At 46.6% G+C, this 23,277-nt stretch overlaps 1 protein-coding gene across 1 annotated transcript in view; it reads left to right on the forward strand.

Moving 5' to 3' along the window:
* Positions 1–23,277, forward strand: part of arid4b (AT-rich interaction domain 4B) — a 203,098-nt gene that overhangs the window by 104,609 nt on the left and 75,212 nt on the right. Inside the window, exons 13-15 of the mRNA XM_085996722.1 lie at positions 2,365–2,437; positions 3,192–3,286; positions 9,001–9,098. Coding sequence (XP_085852848.1) covers positions 2,365–2,437; positions 3,192–3,286; positions 9,001–9,098 — 266 coding nt within the window. The remainder of the gene's footprint in view (positions 1–2,364; positions 2,438–3,191; positions 3,287–9,000; positions 9,099–23,277) is intronic.

Consider the following 23,277-nt stretch of genomic DNA (forward strand, 5'->3'; position numbering starts at 1 on the left):
CCTATCTGTTTGAATTGTTCCAGTCCCTTCACCCTCTCACACTCATCAGCTGGTGGCAAATTTTCTAAATTAACAGCGTGCACTTTCATCCTTTCTACTCTGAACACACTCCTGTGAAGCTCCATAATCAGTGGCCCAGGTCAAACTATTTCCTTTCATCACTGGTGCGTGATCGTCGATGGCAAACTTTTGTGTTTCACTGGGTGCCAAATAATCCAAAATATATATATTGAAAATACCAAGCAGCAAATTGTATCAACATGCAACATCATAGAGGGGCAGAACAATCATAGTCCTTGTTCCTCGCATTCATTTCCTGATCTTGAATTCATTGCCAGAAGAATAAGCAAGTCCTCTTGGGCCAGCAGCTGGCTCAAGATCAGAGGCCTGGAAACAAGTGGCCTGCCTGCCTGCTCATTTGGTGTGTTATTTTAATAACTCTTGTACAAATCAATTTTCTCGCCCCCCCCCCCCCCCCCCAAACTTTATTTTCAGTGGGGGAGAAATTCGGTTGATAGCACCACCGATTAACGCCTAAAGAGGCCGAGAAGTGGGGTGCTAGCCAATTTCCGGGCGGGTGCAAGGCGCCTAGCCCCATATTGAGCATGCATTTAGCGCCGGCGCTAACTCTTCGCGCCCGCTCATGGGCGCAGGCTGATTATGACGTCATTTGAGTGTGCAACGCCTTTTGGGTGCCCCGGACCGGAAATTCAGTGGCCCCCTCCGTAGCACCTGGCGCTAATAGTGACAGCTTACCTGGGCCTTACCAAGTCGCTCTCGGGCTGGAGGAGCGTTATTTAAAGGGGACAGGTGTGGTTTAAAAGCGGCAGCCATTTTTGGATCACAACTTCCTCGAGAGCTACAAAGAGTTGCTGAGCTGCACACTGAGAGCCATTTGACCACTGAGCCAGCGCAGGCAGACGATCTTCAGCCTTCTGACCATCACCTTGCTGTTGGTGAGCCTTGACAATGGGGAACCTTCCTGTGGGCACTTATTATGGGGGCTGCATTGGAGGGGAACGTCCTGCTGCAGAATCATCTGGAAAGGGCACTGAGACGCAGGGAGAGGGGGGCGGGCATGGCCAGACGGAGGAGGGCCAACAGACGTCGCCACAGCAGACCGTACGCTGGCAGGGTTACCCGACAGCAGTTTTCCGACATGAACATGCCGGAGGAGCAGTGTGTCAGAAGGCTGCGATTTAGAAAGGAGGTGGTGACTGAGCTGTGCCAGCTGCTTCAGCCAGATCTGCAGCCTCAGATAAGGTGCAGGACATCTCTGTCGGCGGCTGAGAAGATAGCTGCTGGCCTGAACTTCTACGCGAGCGGCTCTTAGGCTGCGCGTCAGAGGCTGATCAGAAGTAACTTCTAGGCCCCTCTCACGGAATGCTTGCTGCCATTCCAAGAACAGGAATGGAACCGGTCTGATACCCCCAAGCCTGTGAAGGGCAAGATGCATGTAAATAGCAGACATAGCCATTGTAAATGAAGAAAGTGTTTCATTACACAAAATGTGGCTCCTTCAAACATGAGAAAGCTATGGCAACAGAAAGCAAAACTAATGCACTGACACATAACTGCCTCTCACACCCGGGAGACTGTCCAAAACATAAATCACATTCCGACCATCTTCCTTGGCCTTGATTCCACTGCGCCAACCAAAGCATCCAATGCCCCATCAGTGAGGTGTTCCGCCCTCTGCCTCACCCTTTCCATGTCTTGCTAGGCTGGTGCGCCACAGGTAGGCTCCCACCGCTTTGAAGGTCTACAAGACAGTGAGTGTGTCTGGTGATGCCAATTGACCTGCCCCTTTAAGAGCTGGCCGGCGCCACTGTCTCTCAGGGAAAGTGATTATTGACAGCACCCTCGCTGCGCCCCGCCACCGCGAAATTGGGTTGCGCCGCCGGGTTAGCGCCTTAAGAGTAGCGTGCAGCGCCTGATTTAGCGCCGCAATCACCTTTAGGGGCACTGCAACCCAATATCGCGCTAGGTGGCGCTAAACTTTGCGCATTGCCAGGACTAGCGCCCCAAATGCGGCTATACCGAATTTCTAGGCCAATGTGTTTTAAGTACTCGGATGACAGTTCCTGCTATGATCTTATTTTCTTCTTCAAGTAATATATATAGAAATGCATGTCTTTCGTTCTTCTTTCTTCATTTCAGTTAAATTTCTTTGATCTAATCTCTGAAGGACTTCAATAGCAACTAAATCTGTAGTTTTGACTGTTAGCAGGGCAGTACCCTTAGTGCCTCGGTGTTTGTTTCTGTCCATGGTTTCAGGTATTTAGTTATAGAATCTCAAAAGCAAAGTTTTATATATTTTTCCTCTTCTTTCCACCCCCCACCTCCATCACCAACAATATTTAGGAAGAGGTAGAACCTTTTCCAGAGGAAAGGGAAAATTTCCTGCAACAACTGTACAAGTTCATGGAGGATCGAGGTGAGGATCTTGTCTTGGCTGTTTCTTTACTTTGAATCATGTCCCGTGAGTTGACCATGAAACCAAAACTGGCACTGTCAGAATGTCAGCTACGTTGTGTTTAATCCTAATAATTTTGGGTTTTCCCCCATGACCACACTTTACCCAGTGAGTCTGCTTCTGGGCCGTGAGCTTGGCTGTAACTGCACTTCTACAGGACACTGACCATTTTTGCTGGTCAGCCCCTTCTTTGCAAGGCGGGGTTCAGTGCCAGGGCAAACCCATGTAATGAGGCCAGGCCTGGGTTTGAACACGACTTGGGGGGTTGGGAGGGTCCTGACTGTCTAGCACTCTGTAACCCGAACGGTTGCCTTGCTGCCTCTTGATTGCGACTGGTATTGGGTTTATGCGCAATTGCAAGGTTCATGGTCAATTGCTGAAAGTTGTTTGGTTGATCACCTGCTGTCAATAGCCTGGTGTCAGTAGTCACCTGTGACTCAGCCCCACCCTGGGACAGTGAGCGTGCTGTGAGCTAGTTGCACGGTGGGACAGATCGCCAGCGATTGTAAAGAGGACTGTCTGTGGAGGCTGCAGGTGGGATTGGTGGGGATGTGGGGAAGGAGAGAGAAAGGAAGAAATGTTTACTCACTATTTAACTCATTTTATGATTAATTTCATTGATCTAATCTTTGAGAGACTTAATTAGCAACTAAAATTTGTTCAATTTTAGTTAAAACAGTGTTTATATAATGTCTGTCTTTTTATTTAACTGCAGGTACTCCAATCAACAAACGCCCTGTGCTTGGATACAGGGATCTGAATTTATTCAAGCTGTATAGACTTGTACATGAACTGGGAGGATTTGATAGTGTGAGTATTTGGTTTAAACAATTCTCTGGAGGGGCTTATTAACAGGAGAGCAAGCATGAGTCTGTTTTATGGAATGTAAAGTGTAGATTTTCTTTACAATCCTTGCACCAGCAGCCTGGCTAGGGAGAATGACTGACTAAAAGGGTTCTTGCTCAGTTAATGCCAGTGCAATACAAGCCGCTCAGTGCCTGCATTACCTGACCCAGATAAATAGTGTACATGTATTTGTTGTTATCTTTTTTACAAAGCGTTTATAAATCTGACAGTTTTTGAAAGGTTCCAAATTCTTCAGCCTAAGGTATTGCTGCTGTTCCAATTACAACAAACGTGGCAGCCTCAATCTCTAGTTGAATAATGGTAGTTTCATGAGTCAGGTTTGATTTTAATTGCCGCAGAGAATTTTCATTCCCTTTTATCCCACTTCACTTTATATCCAAGCACCATTGACAGTTGGAAAGTGCCCAGCTTCCAGTGGATGTCTCATTAAGTATCTGTAATGCTTCAAAAAGATTCATTGGTTTGATGAAATGGGATTTCACAGCTGGTAAGTATTATAACTGCTTTAAACGTGGTTATACTAAGTAAAGCATGGCTAGGTGAAATATGGAAAATTGAGAGACGCGGGGTTCCCACCACCAGTAGCTCATTGTTGTGTAAATAGTGACTCTGAATTCTGTTTTTTGCTGAAGTCCATATTGGAGGAAGTGTGTAAAATTGGGGCTTAATTGGTAAAGTGGAAGCTTTATCACCTTCTCGTTCAACAGGCAAGGGAAGACACACAGTCCACCCAGGTGTTGGGAACAGTTTAGCATGCATCATTGGGTTATTAATTGAGACATTAATCATACAGCCAGCCGCCCGCCTCCGCCCCACCTCAGTCCATCTGCTGCTGAATTCCCTATTGACTTTGCCACCTCCAGACTTGACTACTCCAACGCTCACCTCCCATCCTCCATCCCCTGTAAACTTCAGCTCATCCAAAGCTCTGCTGCCCGTATCCTATCCCACACCAAGTCCTGTTCCCCTATGTCCTTGCTGACCTATATTGGCTCCCGGTCCCTCAAAATTCTCATCCTTCTGTTTAAATCCTTTCATGACTTTGCCCTCCCTCTCTCTAACCTCCTCCAGCCCATAACCCTCCCTATCTCTGGAACCTCCTCCAGCCCTACTAACCCCCCCACCCCCCAAACTCTCTCTCCCTCTGGCTCTGGCCTCTTATGCATCTGTCCCTCCCATCGCCCTACCCTTGCCTGCTGTGCCTTCATTCACCTTGGTCCCACACTCTGGAATTCCTTCCCTATACCCTTCTGTCTTTCCAACTCCCTCTCCTTCAAGACCATCCTTAAAACTCACTTCTTTGTCCAAGCATTTGGTCGCCCCTCCTAATATCTCTTCCTTTGGCTCGGTGTCTATATATTTTTTGATTATCCCTCTGTGAAGGATGTTCTAAATTATATAAGTGCATGTTGTAACAAAATCTGCTGGGAATAACAGAGACAGTATTTGTCAAACATCAGCATAGATTGGTGCATGCCTTATGGAACCTGCTGCCCATTGTTTGAGGAAAGTGATTCTGTCTCACAGACTGCCCGCCCCCCTTCAAGGTGACCGTGTTTCAAAGTTTTATGGATATCAGAATCCAACACTTTTAATGGACCAGCTAGTTATGTTTTTGAAATAGCTGCAACAGATGGGGAGGCAAGATGCAGCTCCGTACAAAATCCTGAGAATGACTGTAACTAGTAGGGATTATGGGGGCTACTCCCTTTCAGAAAAGTGTTTGACTTTCTTAGGACAGCCAAAGGAATACAACGATGCGGTCTCCTCTACATTGGGGAGACCAAACGCAGATTGGGTGACCGCTTTGCGGAACACCTCCGTTCAGTCCGTAAGGGTGACCCCGAGCTTCCGGTCGCCTGTCATTTCAATTCACCGCTCCATTCCCACTCGGACCTCACCGTCCTTGGCCTCTTGTACTGTTCCACGGAAGCTCAACGTAAACTCGAGGAACAGCACCTCATCTTCCGATTAGGCACTCTGCAGCCTTCCGGTCTCAATATCGAGTTCAACAATTTCAGATCATAACCTCGGCCCCTATTTCATTTTCACTTATATTTTTCCACTCCTTTCCTTTCTCCCCCCCCCCCCCCTTTCCTTTTGTTTCTCTCTCACACCTGGCAGCTATCTTTTGCCCTGCCAGTACACTTTACACCTAATCACAGCCTATTACCATCTCGTCTAGCTTCTAATCTCTTTTACTTCTTCTGGTTCTTTTATTCTTTTGTCCGATCGCAGCCCTGCCTTCGATCTAGTTCCTTTTCTCTCCAGTTTTGAAGAAGGGTCAAACCCGAAACGTCAACTCAAATTTCTCTCCACGGATGTTGCCTGACTTGCTGAGTTTTTCCAGCATTTTCTGTTGTTATTTCAACTGATGGCTTTGTTCGTTGTACCCTTTCATGAACTGGTTGGAAGCTGCTGTGTTGGCGACTGACTTCAACAACTTGCTGTTACTGTTTGCTTCTGTGAATGACTCTGTGTGAAGGAACCTGTTTAGCCTGTTGCAATAGTGTCTGGCAAGACTGATTTTAATCATCTTCGGAAGTGACACGGATGTGTAGTGGAAATCCTACATGTAATCCAGAGACAATAAACGGATTTATTGTTTGCTGGGCCTCAATATCCCAGATTACGTTGCGCAAGAAGCCTCACCAATTCGTAGGAAGTTTCGGCTTGCTTATGGGAGCTGGCATTTATGTTGGGTACAAGAAGCCTGAATTGTAACGGCCCAGTCTTTGAGCGGGTGGTTGAGGTCGGGAGCTCAGTGGATGGGGAAATTGGGAGGGAACAGAGCTGCATCGTAATACTCCATGGTGCTCTGTGTCGGACTAGCTGCGCGCTGTGCTACCCACCAGTCGGATATTTTTATCCAGGGGTTGAACTTTTGTCCTTGGGAGATTGGAAGCTTTCTGCGCCCACACCACCATAACAAGCAGCAACAGTCCTTGTATTTACAGAGCCAGTTAGTTAATAGCTGCAGTTGCCTTAGCTTGAAAAGTCTCCCAATTAATCAAATTGAGTTACTTTCAACTTCACCCCAGCCTCCCTCTGTTGAAAGTCACAGCGCATGCGCTAACTATGTAGAGTGCCTGTTTACATTACTTTTTTCATTTGTTTGGAATGATTTTAATTAAAACTGGCAAATTAGGTTTTCTGTGAAGTTTGCAGTTTATGGAGAAGTGTTGCACTCTGTTTGGGACAGCTCAAACCCTGTTTGTTGACTGATAGAATCATGTTGCTGCGCGTAAAGTCTGTTCTGGTGTTTTCTAGCCCCTTTAACATGGGAAAACTCTCAAGGCGCTTCACGGAGTGTAATCGGGACAAAAATTGACACCGAGCTACATGGAGATTTTAGGAGGACTGATGTAAGTTTTAAGGAAGGTCTTAAAGGAGGAGAGAGAGGCGGGAAGGTTTAGGGAGAGAATTCCAGGGCTTGAGGCTAGGCTGCTGAAAGCACGGCCACCAATGGTGGAGCGAAGGGATAGGCCAGAATTGGAGGAATGCAAAAATCTGAGGGTTGTAGGGCTGGAGGAGTTTACAGAGCTAGGGAGGGGTGAGGCCATGGAGGGATTTGGAAACGGGGGTGAGAATTTTAAAATCGAGGAGTTGCCGGCTCGGAAGCCAGTGTAGGTCAGCGAGCACGGTAGTGATGGGTGAACGAGACTTTGTGTGAGTTAGGATACAGGCAGCAGAGTTTTAGTTAGGCTGAAGTTTATGGAGGGTGGAAGATGGAAGGCCAGCCAGGAGTGCATTAGAATAGTCGAGGTTGGAAGTGACCAAGGCATGGATGAGAGCTTCAGTATTTCATTATCAGGATAATGTCACAGTGCTGTTTTTAAAAAAAAGTGGGGAGGGCTTTTTTTTGGAAAATAATTGAGCATTAATGCTTATTAAAGGACACAAATTGCTTCAGGTGACAAGAGACCCTGCCTTGTCAGCGACACCCACCTGCATCCCAAGAACAGATTAAAAAAAAATGAAATCCAGCCATTTCCTGCAGTTTAACATCTATGGGCGCCTGTGCCATCAGCCACCTTGGCCCGAAGCTCTGGAATTCCCTCCCAAAACCTCTCTGCCTCTCTCCTCCTTTTAAGATGCTCCTTAAAACCGACCTCTTTGACCAAGCTTTTGGTCACCTGCCCTAATATCCTCTTATGGGGCTCAGTGTCAAACGTTGTCTGATAATCGCTCCTGTGAAGCTCCATGGGACATTTTATTACATTAAAGGCGCTATATAAATGCAAGTTGTTGTTGGTGGTCAGAAGCCCAAGGGAAGTTTAGGGATTCTCTCTGGGCTTGTTCAACTTCCTCCAGCTGCAGACTAGATACTGCTCAGTTTTTGGGGTTCCACTGCTGCTGCAATGAAGATCACCATCGCATTAATCCAACACACGGAGAAAACAAGTATCGACTCCAGTGCTCATTGTGCTGCTCTCCAGCAAGTAGCTTCATACAACAGTCATCATTTCAAAGAAGCAAATTAATTATAAATATCCCATCCAATCTTAAATGGGATGTTGTGAACAATATTACTTTGTATCATATTATAGAATCAGAGAATGATACAGCACAGAAGGAGGCCATTCATCCCATCGTGCCTGTGCCGGCTCTTTGAAAGAGCTATTCAATTAGTCCCACTCCCTTCCTCTTTCCCTATAGCCCTGCAAACTTTTCCCCTTCAATTATTTATCCGATTCTCTTTTGAAAGTTACTATTGAATCTGCTTCCACCGCCCTTTCAGGCAGTGCATTTCAGCTCATAACAACTCCCCTCTTAGTTCTTTTGCTAATTACCTTAAATCCGTGTCCTCTGGTTACTAACCCTTCTGCCACTGGAAACAATTTCTCCTTATTCACTCTATCAAAACAAAAGCAAAATACTGCGAATGCTGGAAATCTGAAATAAAAACAGAAAACGCTGGAAACACTCAGCAGGTCAGGCAGCACCTGTGGAGACAGAAACAGCGGATTTAACAGTTTTTAAGATAGTACAGAGCCAGAGAAAAAGATGGCAGGGAAAGAACAAAAGGGGAAGATCTGTGATGGGAGTTGGGGGGGAGGTGAGGGCAGGAGTGATTGAATGACAAAAGGGATGATGGTGCAAGGCAAAAGTGGGTGGTGATGGGACAAGTAAAGAAACAAAATGGGTCCAGAGGAGGTGTTCCTCACTTCCCTCCCCCTCTGCTATCTTGCTCTCTGCTATCTTGCTATAACCATTTACACCTCCTTGGGACCCATCTTCTGTTTCTTTACTTTTCCCATTATCGCCTCCTTTTGCCTTGCACCATCATCCCTTTTGTCATGTAATCACTCTTGCCCTCCACCCACTCACATTCCTTCCCTCTTGTTCCTCCCAGTCACTCGTTTCCCAAGCTGTGCAACTGCTTAAAAATTGTTCTAACAGTTTGCAGTTCTGCTGAAAGCTCATCGACCTGAATTGTGAACTCTGTTTCTCTCTCCACAGATGCTGCCTAACCTGCTGAGTGTTTCCAGCATTTTCTGTTTTCATTATTTGGTATAGTGTCAGCTGCTCGATGCAGCGTGCAGCAGTACATTTTGTGCAGATGCTTTTGAATTGTATTGCATACTGGAGCTAGAATTTTTGGTGCTTTCTTTTTGTTATAATGTGATACTCATTGACTGCATTATTGCCCATAGATTGAAAGTGGTGCTGTGTGGAAGCAGGTCTATCAGAATCTAGGAATCCCTGTGATGAACTCTGCAGCAGGTTACAATGTCAAGTGCGCATACCGGAAGTAAGTCCCTTGTTTAGTTCTGTTTTGCTGGACACATTAACGTACATTGAGACTTTATTTTGCCATTATATACAGTATTTGCATTATGCAGTTCACACTTGTGTAGATTGACAAACTTACCCTGCATTCACGATGTTGGCCCGAGCTCAGTTGGTAGCTCTCTCTCCTCTGTCAGGGGGTTGTGGGTTCAAGCTCCACTCCAGAGACTTGAGCATGTAATACAGAGTACTCCCAGTGCAGTTCTGAGGGAGTGCTGCACTGCTGTCTTTTGGATGAGTCCCCGTCTGCTCTCTCAGTTGGACGTAAAAGATCCCATGGCACTATTTTGAAGAAGAGCTGGGGAGTTTTCTCCTGTGTCCTGGCTAATATTTATCCCTCAATCAACATCACAAAAACAGATTATCTGATCATTATCGCATTGCTGTTTGTGGGACTTTGCTGTGTGCCGATTCGCTGCTGTGTTTCCTACATTACAACAGTGACTACACTTCAAAAGTACTTCACAGCTGTGAAGGGCTTTGGGACGTCCTCGGGTTATGAAAGGCGCTGTAGAAATGCAAGCTTTTATTTGTATCAAGAATGTCTCCGTGATTTCATTGTTTTATATAATTAAGCATTTAATTATTTAAAATGTTTATTGCAGAATCTTCCAATTGTGAATACAGAACTTATTACACTTTTGGAGTGAAGTATAGCTGGTGACTTTGTCCTGCACTCAGGTGTACAAAGTCAATTCTGTATATTACAGTTGTCTATTGAGGAACTTTTAGCGTAGTCCGTACGCATTGTGAATATAAATTCTATGTACAGGTACATGTCGCAATGTGTCGGACAGAGCCTTTTCTTTCTGTGAGTCATAAGCTAAATGGCACGAACGTGTCTGCTGTTTACTGGGCCTTAGAGAAAGTCACATAGTGATTCTCCGCTTGATACCCCAGATTAAGGTGCTGAGCTATAATGAGAACTGGGTAAACTTTGGTTGTATTCTCTGGAGATGTTGGGGGCGGGTGAGGAGAGGAGGTTAGAGATGTTATTGTCAAGGTGTTTGAAATAATTGAGAGGGTAGATAGTGAATGGCTCTACTCTTGAGTAGGGGGATCAGAACAAGGGGACAGAATCTTGGAACGTGAGCGAAACTGGTTAAAGGTGAATCCAGGATAAACGTCTTCACGGAAATGGGTTGTGCTAATGTGGAACACGTTGCCACAAGTGGCAATAGATGCAAAATCAATTGAGGTTCCCAGAATGGAGAAGGAGGCCATTCAGTCCACCATGCCTGTACCGGCTCTCTGAAAGAGCTCCCCAATTCGTCCCACATCCCCCCTGCTCTTTCCCCAGAGCCCTGAAAATGTTTCCCCTTCAAGTATTTATCCAATTCCCTATTGAAATTTACTATTGAATCTGCCTCCACCATTCTCCAAACTCATTTAGAAACCAAGAGTATTGAAGGACATTGGAGAAAAGGCAGCGGCTTGCGATTTAAAAAGATAGAGCTGCTGTGACTAACAGAATGGTGTTGTTGGGTCGATGGGCTGAATGGCCCACTCCTGTGTTCACACTTGGTTACAGATACAGTGCAGTCTTAAAATGCTGGGTGTTTTGACTTCTACTGCTGACCTGGAAGCAAAGAGCACATTCCAAATCTGCAAGATTCTGTGCCCGAACAACAAGTGAAAACTTGGGCCTGAATTGGCACTGCTCCATTTTAGCAGTAATAATGCACAATATAATGCAGTCCTGTCCTCTGCATTGTCTGACTTACCACAAGCAATCCCATGGGATCTCTGTCAATAATAGCAAAGCAGTACGGACTGCATGAATTTCCTGTCCCTCACTTTCTAGGCGTCCCGTGTACTTGCATGAATTACCGTGTTGCATTTTGGTCGTGATTTACTCAAATTTCACATCCTTAATTCGGCACCACAGAAATAAAAACCTGCCTATTGTGAAATTTGAAACTCTACACTGGACAGTAGGAAAAGCTATCAATCAAAGAAGGAACAGGGCAAATCCAGCATTTTTTTCATTTTTGAAAAATCTTTAGCTGCTATTTTGGTCCTTTGCCCAGCTGACTACAAACAGATAAAAATGACAGTTTCTAACATAACATAAAAATTAATCATTTGAAAAATATTTCAACTTGCTTATAAATTTGGAAGTGTGTCTACTGATCTTTGCCCCCAGTGACCAAACCTTGATCGGGGGCTGGTGCTTGTGTGTCGCTCTGAGGCTGCTGTCTGGGGACCTGGTGCAGCCATGAGCATACTTATTTTAAACAAGAAAAAAGCCTGTCCCTGACTTCCCCCCCAGGCCATGTCCTGATCCTGCCCATATGCTGGTGTTTGTGCTCCACATGAGCCTCCTCCCACCCTCTTCATCTCACCCTATCAGCATATCCTTCTACAATAGCAAAATACTGTGGATGCTGGAAATCTGAAATAACAACAGAAAATGCTGGAAATACTCAGCAGGCCAGGCAGCATCCATGGAGACAGAAACGGAGTTAATGGCCCCGATTTTCGGCTTGTGTGGGGAATGGTCGGATTTCCCCGAATGTGGGGTTTCTGACACACATAAAAAAGTGTCAGCCAGCTCCACGCAATTTTCCCTCAAGTGGCCAATTAATTCCCAGCATGTGGGAAGCCTTGCTAATTGTCCAATTCGAGTCAGAAATCCCCACATTATGATGTCATCATTCGTGGTGCTTTCAAAGTGTCCAGCAAGCTTCTCCACCTCTGCAGGCTTCTCAACCACTCTTGCACAATGGCAGAGGAGCCTGCACCAGCTGCTGCCAGCGGCAGAGGCCGAGCTGCCTTCAAATTCGACGAGGCTTCACTGCAGGCATTATTGGATGGGGTTAGGGCCCACAGGGAGGTCCTCTTCCCTAGGTCGGGGAGGAAGAGGCCTCTCACTGAGACCAATGCTGCATGGATGCAGGTGTCAGCAGATGCCAACTCGCTGGGAGTCACCAGAAGAACCTTGGCATTACATCTCTAACTCCTTCCTTTACACCCCCACAGTACCATCCAGAGCCCCCGTCCTCACTGGAGGAGGAAGAGGTTGTGCAGCCAGACTCCTCAGAGGAAGCTCCAACCTCTGAGGGCGCAGCATCAGCAGAAGTAAGCGCACCCAGCACCAGCGCAGACACTCACACCTCGGGGGGACCTTCGGGACATAGAGTAGTGTTGTCACCTGGTGTTTCACAGCTCACAAGTGAGCCTCAGCAGATTCTGGAGACAGGGACAGCAGTGGAGAGTCCTCATCGGAGGGTGCAGGACTCTGCCAGATCAGCTCGGCTGTGCTGCATGACAACCCTCTGCCTCTGGGTCCATCCGCAAGAGAAGAGGTGATGGATCTCCATGCACAGATGCAGGAGTCTCTGGCAGGTTTTGTCTCCCGGGTCGCTGCGAGTGCTGAGCAAATGGAGGAGTCCATAGCGCCCATGAGCAGAGCCTTTGTGGAGTCATTGGCGCATGAAAGCATCACCATGGAAAGGTTGGCAACCTCCATGCAGGAGATAACTTGCCAGGGTACGGAAAACATGGTGAGTGCTCATTAGAGAATGACATCTCTTGAGGAGCGTTGGCCATCTGTTGAACAGAGAAACCAATCTTCATGGAAGTCCTTCTGAGTAGGACTGCCAGTGCAGAAACAGGTCCCACTGGCCCCCTAAAGCGCAGCAAGGCGCTCTCAAGCCACTTCCAAGCGCTGGCCCCTTCTGGCCTGTGCAGCTTCAGGTGAGTGAGCAGCAGCCTGGTGCTCATCCTGCTGTTCCTGGTTCTGCTGCTGCCACCTCTGCTGTTGGAGATCCTCTAATGCCAGGAAGGGAACGTCCCAAAGGCCTCCCATGCTTCTGGCAGATGCCTCCGTTGAGGGGGCACTGAGTTAGGGTGGTGAGAGGGGCTTCCCAGGAGCTCACACTAGAGAAGTGTGTGAGGCTCCAACTTTCTGCAGCTGCTCCTAAGGCTTCAAATAGTTCCCCCAAGCCTTGATCAACAAGGTCCTGCAGCCTGCAAATGCTGCCTATTTAAATCTCTTTAGCCCTCAGCGACCTGCTGCTGCAAGCAAGCAAGCCAGCTGTTTTCACGCCAGCTCTCAGCAGCGGGGTTCCCCGCAGGCGGGTTTCAGGTGGGGAAAGCCCCAAAGTCGCAACGGCACGGGAAAATCCACTTCAACAAGTAGATAATTGCTTGTTAGTGCTCCGATGACCAGTCCCGCCAGCGGCGGCCGGGACTGAAGCGGGGCATGCGGAAACGGCAGTCCGAAAGTCGGACGGGGCGGGGAATCAGGCGGGGGGGGGGTCGTCCCGACCCGCTTTTTCGCCGGGGAATCAGGCGGGGCGGGGGGGGTCCCTACCCGCTGTTTCGCCGATTTTTGGCCCCCGGCCGCATGAAAAGCCGCCCGACGGCGGCCAGAAAATCGGGGCCAATATTTCAGGTCTGGGACCCTTCATCAGAACTGAAAAAAGCTGGAGATGTAACCGATATTAAGCAGGTGCAGAGACAGGCGGGGTGGGGGGTTTAGGAGGAGAGGAAAGAATTGAAAGAACATCCTGTACTTTTGTAAGAAGCAGGAAAGATAAAATGTTGCAAATGGGAGTGGCAAAAATCATACAGCATGAAAAATGGGGGCAGGGATAATTATCTGAAATTGTTGAACTCGATGTTGAGTCCGGCAGACTGTAAAGTGCCTAATCGAAAGATAAGGTAAAGTTCCTCGAGCTTACGTTGAGCTTCATTGGAACAATGTAATAGGCCGAGGACAGAGAGATCAGAGTGGGAGTGAAGCGGAGAATTAAAGTGACAGGCGACCGGAAGCTCAGGGTCACCCTTACGGACTGAACGGAGGTGTTTGCAAAGCGGTCGCCCAATCTGCGTTTGGTCTCCCCAATGTAGAGACCACATCGTGAGCAGCAAATACAGTATATTAAATTGCGAAGGAGAAGGGCTGTTAGGGGTGATTGAGGAGTGGACCAGGGTGTCACGGAGGGAGTGGTCCCTTCGGAATGCTGAAAGGGGAGGTGAGGGGAAGATGTGTTTGGTGGTGGGATCATGTTTGAGGTGGCGGAAATGGTGGAGGATGATACGTTGAATGTGGAGGCTGGTGGGGTGAAAGGTGAGGGCAAGGGGAACCCTATCGTGGTTCTGGGAGGGAGGGGAAGGGGTGAGAGCAGAAGTGTGGGAAATGGAACGGACACGGTCAACCACAGTAGAGGGGAATCCTCGGTTGAGGAAACAGGAAGACATGTTGGAAGCACTAGTATGGAAGGTGGTATCGTCAGAACAGACGCGGCGGACACGGAGAAACTGGGAAAATGGAATAGAGTCCTTCTATTCCTTTCTCCCTCATGTACTTGTCTAGCTTCCCCTTAAATGTATCTATGAAATTTGCCTCAACCACTCCATGTGGTAGCGAGTTCCACATTCTCGCCACTCTCTGGGGAAAGAAATGTTTCCTGAATTCCTTATTGGATTTATTAGTGACTATCTACGCCGGCAAGGACTGGTTGGGCTGAATGGCCTGTTTCTGTGCTCTGTAATCTTATACTTATGGCCCCTAGTTTTGGATTTGCCCCACAAGTGGAAATGTCTACCCTATCAAACCCTTTCATAGTTTTAAGACCTCTAGTAGGTCACCTCTCTGTCTTCTCCAGCCCAAGCCTGTTCAGTCTTTCCTGATGGTTATAACCTCTCAGTTCTAGTAATCTTACTGTAAATCTTGTTTGCATCTTCTCCAGTGCCTCAATATTTTTTTGTAATATGGAGACCAGAACTGTGCATTGTACTCCATGTGGTCTAAACAATGTTCTGTACACGTTCAACATAACTTCTCCACTTTTCAATTCTATTCCTCTAAAAATGGGCCCGAGTGTTTTGGTTGCACTTTTTATGCCCTATATAAAATGTAAATGTTAATTTTTTCATTCTTCAGTGTCGCATCCCTCCAGCCCGTCTTCTGATTAGTAATTACTGCAAGCTAATAATAAATCCTCCTTTGTATCATGTGTTAATGGGGAAACTGCATCAGGCTGCTGATGGGTTGGAATAGACAGTGGTGAGTGACTATTTGGTCACCCCTCAGCCTTCTCTTTTCTAGAGAAAAAGCCCAGCCTGTTCAGTCTTTCTTCATGGCTATAACTTCTCAGTTCAGGTATCCTCCATGAAAATCTTTATTGCACTTTCCCCGGTGCTTCTATATCCTTTTTGTAATATGGAGACCAGAACTGTGCACAGTACTCCAAGTCTGGTATTGATGTTGAAAGCTGAATGCAGAAGTGCTCCAGTCCTAAACTTAACTAAACGGGGCTAAAAGGGTTAAATTATGAGGACAGGTTGCAAAGACAAGGCTTGTATTCCCTTGAGTATAGAAGATTAAGCAGTGATCTAATTGAGGTGTTTAAGATGATTAAAAGAGTTGATAAGGTTTTCTCTATTTACCCTATTTCCTCTAGTGGGGGAATCCAAAGGAACATAACATTAAAATTGGAGCTGGGCCGTTCAGGGGTGATGTCAGGAAGCACTTTTTCACACAAAGGCTAGTGGAAATCTGGGAAACTCTCCCCCAGAAAGCTGTTGAGGCTGGGGGTCAATTGAAAATTTCAAAACTGAAATTGATAGATTTTTGTTAGACAAGGGTATTAAGGGTTACGGAACCAAGGCAGGTAGATGGAGTTGAGATACAATTGAATGGCAGAACAAGTTCGAGGGGGCCAAATGTGGCCTACTCCGATTCCTATATTCTTCAACATTGATCGCCCTTCACCTTAAGCACAGAGCATAGCCAGGAAACCTGCAGGTCATTGTGCAAACGTGCTTTTTGCCACTCTGGTGGTTGGCATAAAGTGTTGGCATTTGAAAGCAAGAATTCTCTGAAGCATGGGGGGTGGGCAGAGATGAGGGATTGTAAGGTACTTAAGGAAGTGGCCCTAGAAATAGTAGATGCATTGCTGGTCATCTTCCAAAATTCTATAGACTCTGGAACAGTTCCCATGGATTGGAGGGTAGCTAATGTAACCCCACTATTCAAAAAAGGTGGTAGAGAGAAAACGGGGAATTATAGACCGCCTGACATCAGCAGTGGGGAAAATGCTAGAGTCCATTATAAAAGATGTAATAGCAGAGCACTTGGAAACAGTGACAGGATCGGACAAAGTCAACATGGATTTACAAAAGGTAAATTGTGCTTGACTAATCTACTGGAATTTTTTGAGGATGTAACTGGTAGAATAGATAAGGGAGAACCAGTGGATGTGGTGTGTTTGGACTTTCAGAAGGCTTTCGATAAGGTCCCGCATAAGAGATTAGCGTGTAAAGTTAAAGCACATGGGATTGGGGGTAAGGTACTGACTTAGATAGAAAACTGGTTGGCAGACAGGAAGCAAAGAGTTGGAATAAACGGGCCTTTTTCCGAGTGGCAGGCAGTGACTAGTGGGGTACCGCAGGGATCGGTGCTAGGACCCCAGCTATTCACAATATATGTTAATGATGTAGACGAGGGAACTAGATGTAATATCTCCAAGTTTGCAGACGACACAAAGCTGGGTGGGCGTGTGTGCTGTGAGGAGGATGCCGAGAAACTCCAGTATGGATTGGGCAGATGCATGGCAGATGCAGTATAATGTGGATAAATGCGAGGTTATCCACTTTGGTGGCAAAAACAGGAAGGCAGATTATTATCTGAATGGCAATAGATTGGAAAAAGGGGAAGTGCAACGAGACCTGGGTGTCCTTGTGCACCAGTCGCTGAAGGTAAGCATGCAGGCGGTTAAGAAGGCAAATGGTATGTTGGCCTTCATAGCGAGAGGATTCGAGTACAGGAACAAGGATGTCTTGCTACAGTTGTACAGGGCCTTGGTGAGACCACACCTCGAGTATTGTGTGCAGTTTTGGTCACCTTACCTGAGGAAGGATGTTCTTGCCATGGAGGGAGTGCAGCGGAGATTCACCAGACTGATACCTGGGATGGAGGAATGACGTATGAGGAGAGACTGGGTTGATTGGGCTTATATTCGCTGAAGTTTAGAAGAATGAGAGGGGATCTCATTGAAACTTATAAAATTCTAACAGGACTAGACAGACTAGATGCAGGAAGGATGTTCCCGATGGCGGTGGAGTCCAGAACCAGGGGTCACAGTCTTAAGAATAAGGGGTAAGCCATTTAGGACAGAGATGAAGAATTTCTTCACCCAGAGAGTGGTGAACCTGTGGAATTCACTACCACAAAAGGCAGTTGAGGCCAATTCATTAAATATATTCAAGAAGGAGTTAGATATATTTCTTAAGGCTAAAGGGATCAAGGGATATGGGGAGAAAGCAGGTACCGGGTACTGAATTTGGATGATCGGCCATGATCTCATTGAATGGCGGAGCAGGCTCGAGGGGCTGAATGGCCTACTCCTGCTCCTATCTTCTATGTTTCTATGTAGGCAATACTTGCACTTCTACTTATTCTGGTTTGGGTACAATTTGTCTGCTATTCTTGCCTGTGACAGCACATGCCAGATGTTAATTCTCAACCTCAGTTAGCAAGGTTATGTGACTTGTGGAATAAGGTAATGAGGTCAGTTTAACATCAGTGGTGGGTAAAGTTTTAGAAAGAATAATCAAGGAAAAAATAACGGGCATTTGGAGAGGTTTAAGTTAATTAAGGAGAGCCAACAAGGATTTGTTAGAGGTAGATTGTGTTTGACTAATCTAATTGAATTTTTTGATGAAGTAACAGATGGATTTTCAGAAGGCGTTTGACAAAGTACCACATAGAAGGCTGGTTAACAAAATTGAGGCTCATGGAATAGCTGGGTCAGTGGCAACTTGGATAAGGAATTGACTTAAGGACAGAAAACAGCGGATGCTGCCTGGCCTACTGAGTATTTCCAGCATTTTCTGTTGTTATTTCAGATTTCCAGCATCCGCAGTATTTTGCTATTATAGCGAGTTGTGGTAAATGGCTGTTTTTCAGACTGGAGCATGGTAGACAGTGGTGTTCCCCAAGGGTCAGTGCTGGGGCCATTGCTTTTTTTGATAATATATAAATGACCTGGATATTGGAATACAGAGTAGAATTTCTAAATTTGCCGATGACACCAAACTTGGAGGTTTGGCAAACAGCGAGGATGATACCAATCGATTGCAATAGGACATAGAAAGGCTAGCGGAATGGGCAGACAAGTGGCAGATGGAATTTAATACAGAGAAGTGTGAGGTGATGCATTTTGGCAGAAGGAATAGGGAGAGGTAATATACACTTAATGGCACAGTTTTAAAGAGTGTGCAGGGACAGAGGGACCTGGGAGTGAATGTGTATAGGTCCCTGAAGGTGGCAGGACATATTGAGGGAGTAGTTAACAAAGCATATGGATCTTGGGCTTCATAAATAGAGGTATTGAGTACAAAAGTAGAGAAGTTATGCTGAACCTTTATAAAGCGCTGGTTAGGCCATAACTGGAGTATTGCGTCCAGTTCTGGTCACCACACTTTAGGAAGGATGTGAAGGCCCTTGAGAGGGTGCAGAGCAGATTTACCAGAATGGTTCCGAGGATGGGGCATCTTAGCTACAAGGACAGGTTGGAGAAGCTGGATTTGTTTTCATTAGAACAAAGGAGGTTGAGGGGTGATTTGATAGAGGTGTACAAGATTATGATGGGTTTGGATAGGCTAGACGGGGAAAGGTTGTTCCCGCTAGTTGATGGTACAAGATCTAGGGGTCACAGATTTAAGGTTTTGGGCAAGAGATACAGGGGGAATCACAGAATCACAGAAACCCCACAGTGCAGATAGAGGCCATTTCGGCCCATCGAGCCTGCACCGACACATATCCCACCCGATTCCCGTAACCCCTACACCAACACATATCCCACCCTATCCCCGTAACCCCATGTATTTAATCCCCCTAACACTAAGGGTCAATTTATCATAGCCAATCAACCTAACCCGCACATCTTTGGGATGTGAGGGAAAAACCTTTTTACGCAGCGAGTGGTGATGACCTGGAATTTGCTGCTGACGGAAGTGGTGGAAGCGGAGACACTCAATGTTTTCAAGGGGAGACTGGATAGGCCCTTGAGGGAAATAAACCTGTAGGGCTACAGGGATAGAGCGGGGGAATGGGACTGACTGGATTGCTCTACAGAGAGCCGGCGCAGACTCGATGGGCCGAATGGCCTCCTTCTGTGCTGTTATGACATTTGCAGGGTTATGGGGAAAGAGTGGGACTAATTGGATAGCTCTTTCAGAGAGCCGGCACAGGGGCGATGGGCAGGATGGCCACCTTCTGTGCTGTATGATTCTGTTAACATTTTTTGAGGTTGTAACTAGCAGAATAGCTAAGGCCGAACCAGTGGATGTGGTATTGGATTTTCAGAAGGCATTCGATAAGGTGCCACACGAGGCATTCAGGCTTGGGCTGATAAGTGGCAGGTAACAATCGCGCCACAGAAGTGCCAGGCAATGACCATCTCCAACAAGTGAGAGTCTAACCACCTCCCCTTGACATTCAACAGCATTACCATCGCTGAATCCCCCACCATCAACATCCTGGTGTTCACCATTGACCAGAAACTTAACTGGACCAGCCACATAAATACTGTGGCAACAAGAGCAGGTCAGAGGCTAGGAATTCTGCGGCGAGTGTCTCACCTCCTGACTCCCCAAAGCCTTTCCACCATCTACAAGGCACAAGTAAGGAGTGTGATGGAATACTCTCCACTTGCCTGGATGAGTGCAGCTCCAACAACACTTAAGAAGCTCGACACCATCCAGGGCAAAGCAGCCACTTGATTGGCACCCCATCCACCACCTTAAACATTCACTCCCTCCACCACCGGCGTACCATGGCTGCAGTGTGTACCATCTACAAGATGCACTGCAGCAACTTGCCAAGACTCCTTCGGCAGCACCTCGCAAACCCGCGACCTCTACCACCTAGAAGGACAAGGGCAGCAGGCGCATGGGAACACCACCACCCCCAAGTTCCCCTCCCAAGTCACACACCATCCTGACATGGAAGTATATCGCCGTTCCTTCATCGTCGCTGGATCAAAATCCTGGAACTCCCTCCCTAAGAGCACCGTGGGAGTGCCTTCACCGCACGGACTGCAGCAGTTGAAGAAGGCAGCTCACCACCACCTTCTCGAGGGCAATTAGGGATGGGCAATAAATGCTGGCCTTGCCAGCGACGCCCACGTCTCACGAACGAATAGAAAACAAAAAAGAGGTTATTAAACAAAATGTGGGCTCATGGGATTGGGGCTTAGATACTAGCATGGATTGAGGATTGGTTAACGGACAGACAACAGAGTAGGAATAAACGGGTCATTTTCGGGTTGGCAGGCTGTAACTCGTGGGGTACCACAAGGATCAGTGCTTAGGCCTCAGCTATTCACAATCTATTTCAATGATTTGGATGAGGGGACCAAATGTAATGGGCTGTATTTTCTGATTGGAGGCTTCCTGTGTGTGGATGCCTCCGATCTGGAAAAAATCTACGCACTTACCTGAGGGCTCCCGAGGTGCGTATAGTTCCGCCCCTGGGCCTCTCGAACTCCAAGTGTGCAGGACCTACGTATCCCAGGGGCGCATGCAGTTCGCAAGAGTCCCTGGGATCCCGTGGGCCATGGGGAGCCAATCAAAGAAGGGAATCTCCCTTCATACACTTGACAGATAGACCTGTCAAATATATGAATAGAGATCACCCCAAAACACTTCAAAACATTAAATAATTTTTTTTTTTATCACATTTTTAAAATTAATTGAAATTACAATAAATTAAATATTTTAAACAAATTTAATTTTTTGAAAAAAATAATGTTTTTTACAGGGCTAAAAATAAACTTACCTTTTTAAAAGTATTTTAAAATGATAAATGACTGAAAATGTATTTATTTTTAAAACTTTTTTTCAACTCTTATCCTGGTAAAAGCAGGCCTTACGTCTGCTTTTACCAGGCGTAAGAATTCTAAAGGTTTTCTGCGGGCGGAGAGGCTGCAGAAAGTGGAACTACCTGCCCGCAGAGGCCCTTCTCCAGGGCAGGCGTCTGATCTGTCGAGAGCATTTTTGACAGATCGGAAATGCCAGTTTTCAGCGCATGCGCTGTGCATGCCTGAAACCGGCATTTCCGATGTCCCTACGGATGGGTACACAGCGTGTAGCCACCCGTAGGGATCGGAATATCCGTGCCATTATATCCAAGTTTGCTGATGATACAAAGCTGGGTGGGAATGTAAGTTGTGAGGAGGATGCAAAGAAGCTTCAAGGGGATATAGACAAGCTAAGTGAGTGGGCAAGAACATGGCAAATGGAATATAATGTGGAGAATTGTGAAGTTAAACACTTTGGTAGGAAAAATAGAAAAGCAGAGTATTTTTTAAATGGTGAGAGATTGGGAAATGTTGGTGTTCAGAGGGACCTGGGTGTCCTTGTACACGGATCACTGAAAGTTAACATGCAGGTACAGCAAGCAAATAGGAAAGCAAATGGTATGTTGGCCTTTATTACAGGAGGATTTGAGTACAAGAGTAAAGACGTCTTACTTCAATTATATAGGGCCTTGGTGAGACCACACCTGGAGTATTGTGTACAGTTTTGGTCTCCTTACCTAAGGAAGGATATAGTTGCCATAGAGTGCAACGAAGGTTCCTGGGATGGGGGGATTGTCCTATGAGGAGAGATTGAGTAGACTAGGCCTATATTCTCTAGTGTTTAGAAGAATGAGAGGTGATCTCATTGAAACATACAAAATTCTTACAGGACTTGACTGGATAGATGCAGGGAGTCCAGAACCAGGGGTCACAGTCTCAGAATAAGGGGTCGGCCATTTAGGACTGAGATGAGGAGAAATTTCTTCACTCAAAGGGTGGTGAATCTTTGGAATTCTCTACCCCAGAGGGCTGTGGAGGCTCAGTCATTGAGTATATTTAAGACAGAGATCGATAGATTTTTGGATATTCAGGGAATCGAGGGATATGGGGATAGCGCAGGAAAGTGGCGATGAGGTAGACGATGAGCCATGATCTTATTGAATGGCAGAGCAGGCTCGAGGGGCCAAATGGCCTACTCCTGCTCTTGTTTCTTATGTTCTTATGATTCTATTATTTAATACATGACAGAGGGCTAACAAGTAGGATAGACACTGAAGATCTGTTTGATGTGATGCTTTTGTTATGAAACATGAGCACTGAATTTGTGTTGACCCCACTGTGGTTTTCACAGAATCACAGAAACCCCACAGTGCAGATAGAGGCCATTTCGGCCCATCGAGCCTGCACCGACACATATCCCACCCAATCCCCGTAACCCCTACACCAACACATATCCCACCCTATCCCTGTAACCCCACGTATTTAATCCCCCTAACACTAAGGGTCAATTTATCATAGCCAATCAACCTAACCCGCACATCTTTGGACTGTGGGAGGAAACCGGAGCACCCGGAGAAAACCCACGCAAACACGGGGAGAATGTGCAAACTCCACACAGACAGTCGCCCGAGGCCGGATTCGAACCCGGGTCTCTGGCGCTGTGAGGCAACAGTGCTAACCACTATGCCACCGTGCTACCCACGGTTTTGGATAACTTCAATATATTTTTAGCTCTGCGGAACTCTCGTTACTGTCTGTATTAACACAGATCTGTCTACTGGTGGATTCCCTTTCCAATGGTGCAGCATTTGCTCCTGTAAGCAGCCTTTCGTCCCCAATGAATCGCAAACTCGTCGTTCTATACTCTTCGGTGCCCCCAGGAGCTATTAATTATCCCACATGCATTAAGTTGTTTCGTGTATTTAATGTAACTTTGCACCATAGAATCATCGCGCGTTAAGAGGCTCGGAGGAGGCCACTGGGCCCATTGTGTCTCTGCCGGCTCTTTGCTCAAGCAATCTGAAACTATACCACTGTTCTGCATTCTGCCCATAGCCCTGTATACTCAGCTGATTTAAATATTTATCTGTTCTTCCTTTAAAAGATGCAGTGGTCTCTACCCCACTCCCACCTGTGGAAAAGCATTCTGTGCTCCAACAACTCTCAGTAGAGAAATGTCTCCTTCCCACTCTGCTGGCTCTCAGTGACGATCGAAAACCCCTCAGCACTGACTTCCCAATCAGAGAAAGTAGTGTTTCCCTCTTCACCCCATCAGTATGATCAAAATCCTTCTTAATTTTAAAGACTTCTATTAAACTAGGAGCC

This window comes from Somniosus microcephalus, chromosome 9 (genome assembly GCF_052327205.1).
Source record: "Somniosus microcephalus isolate GS21.2 chromosome 9, FLI_Smic_1.0, whole genome shotgun sequence".
In the NCBI taxonomy this organism is placed as follows: Eukaryota; Metazoa; Chordata; class Chondrichthyes; order Squaliformes; family Somniosidae; genus Somniosus; species Somniosus microcephalus.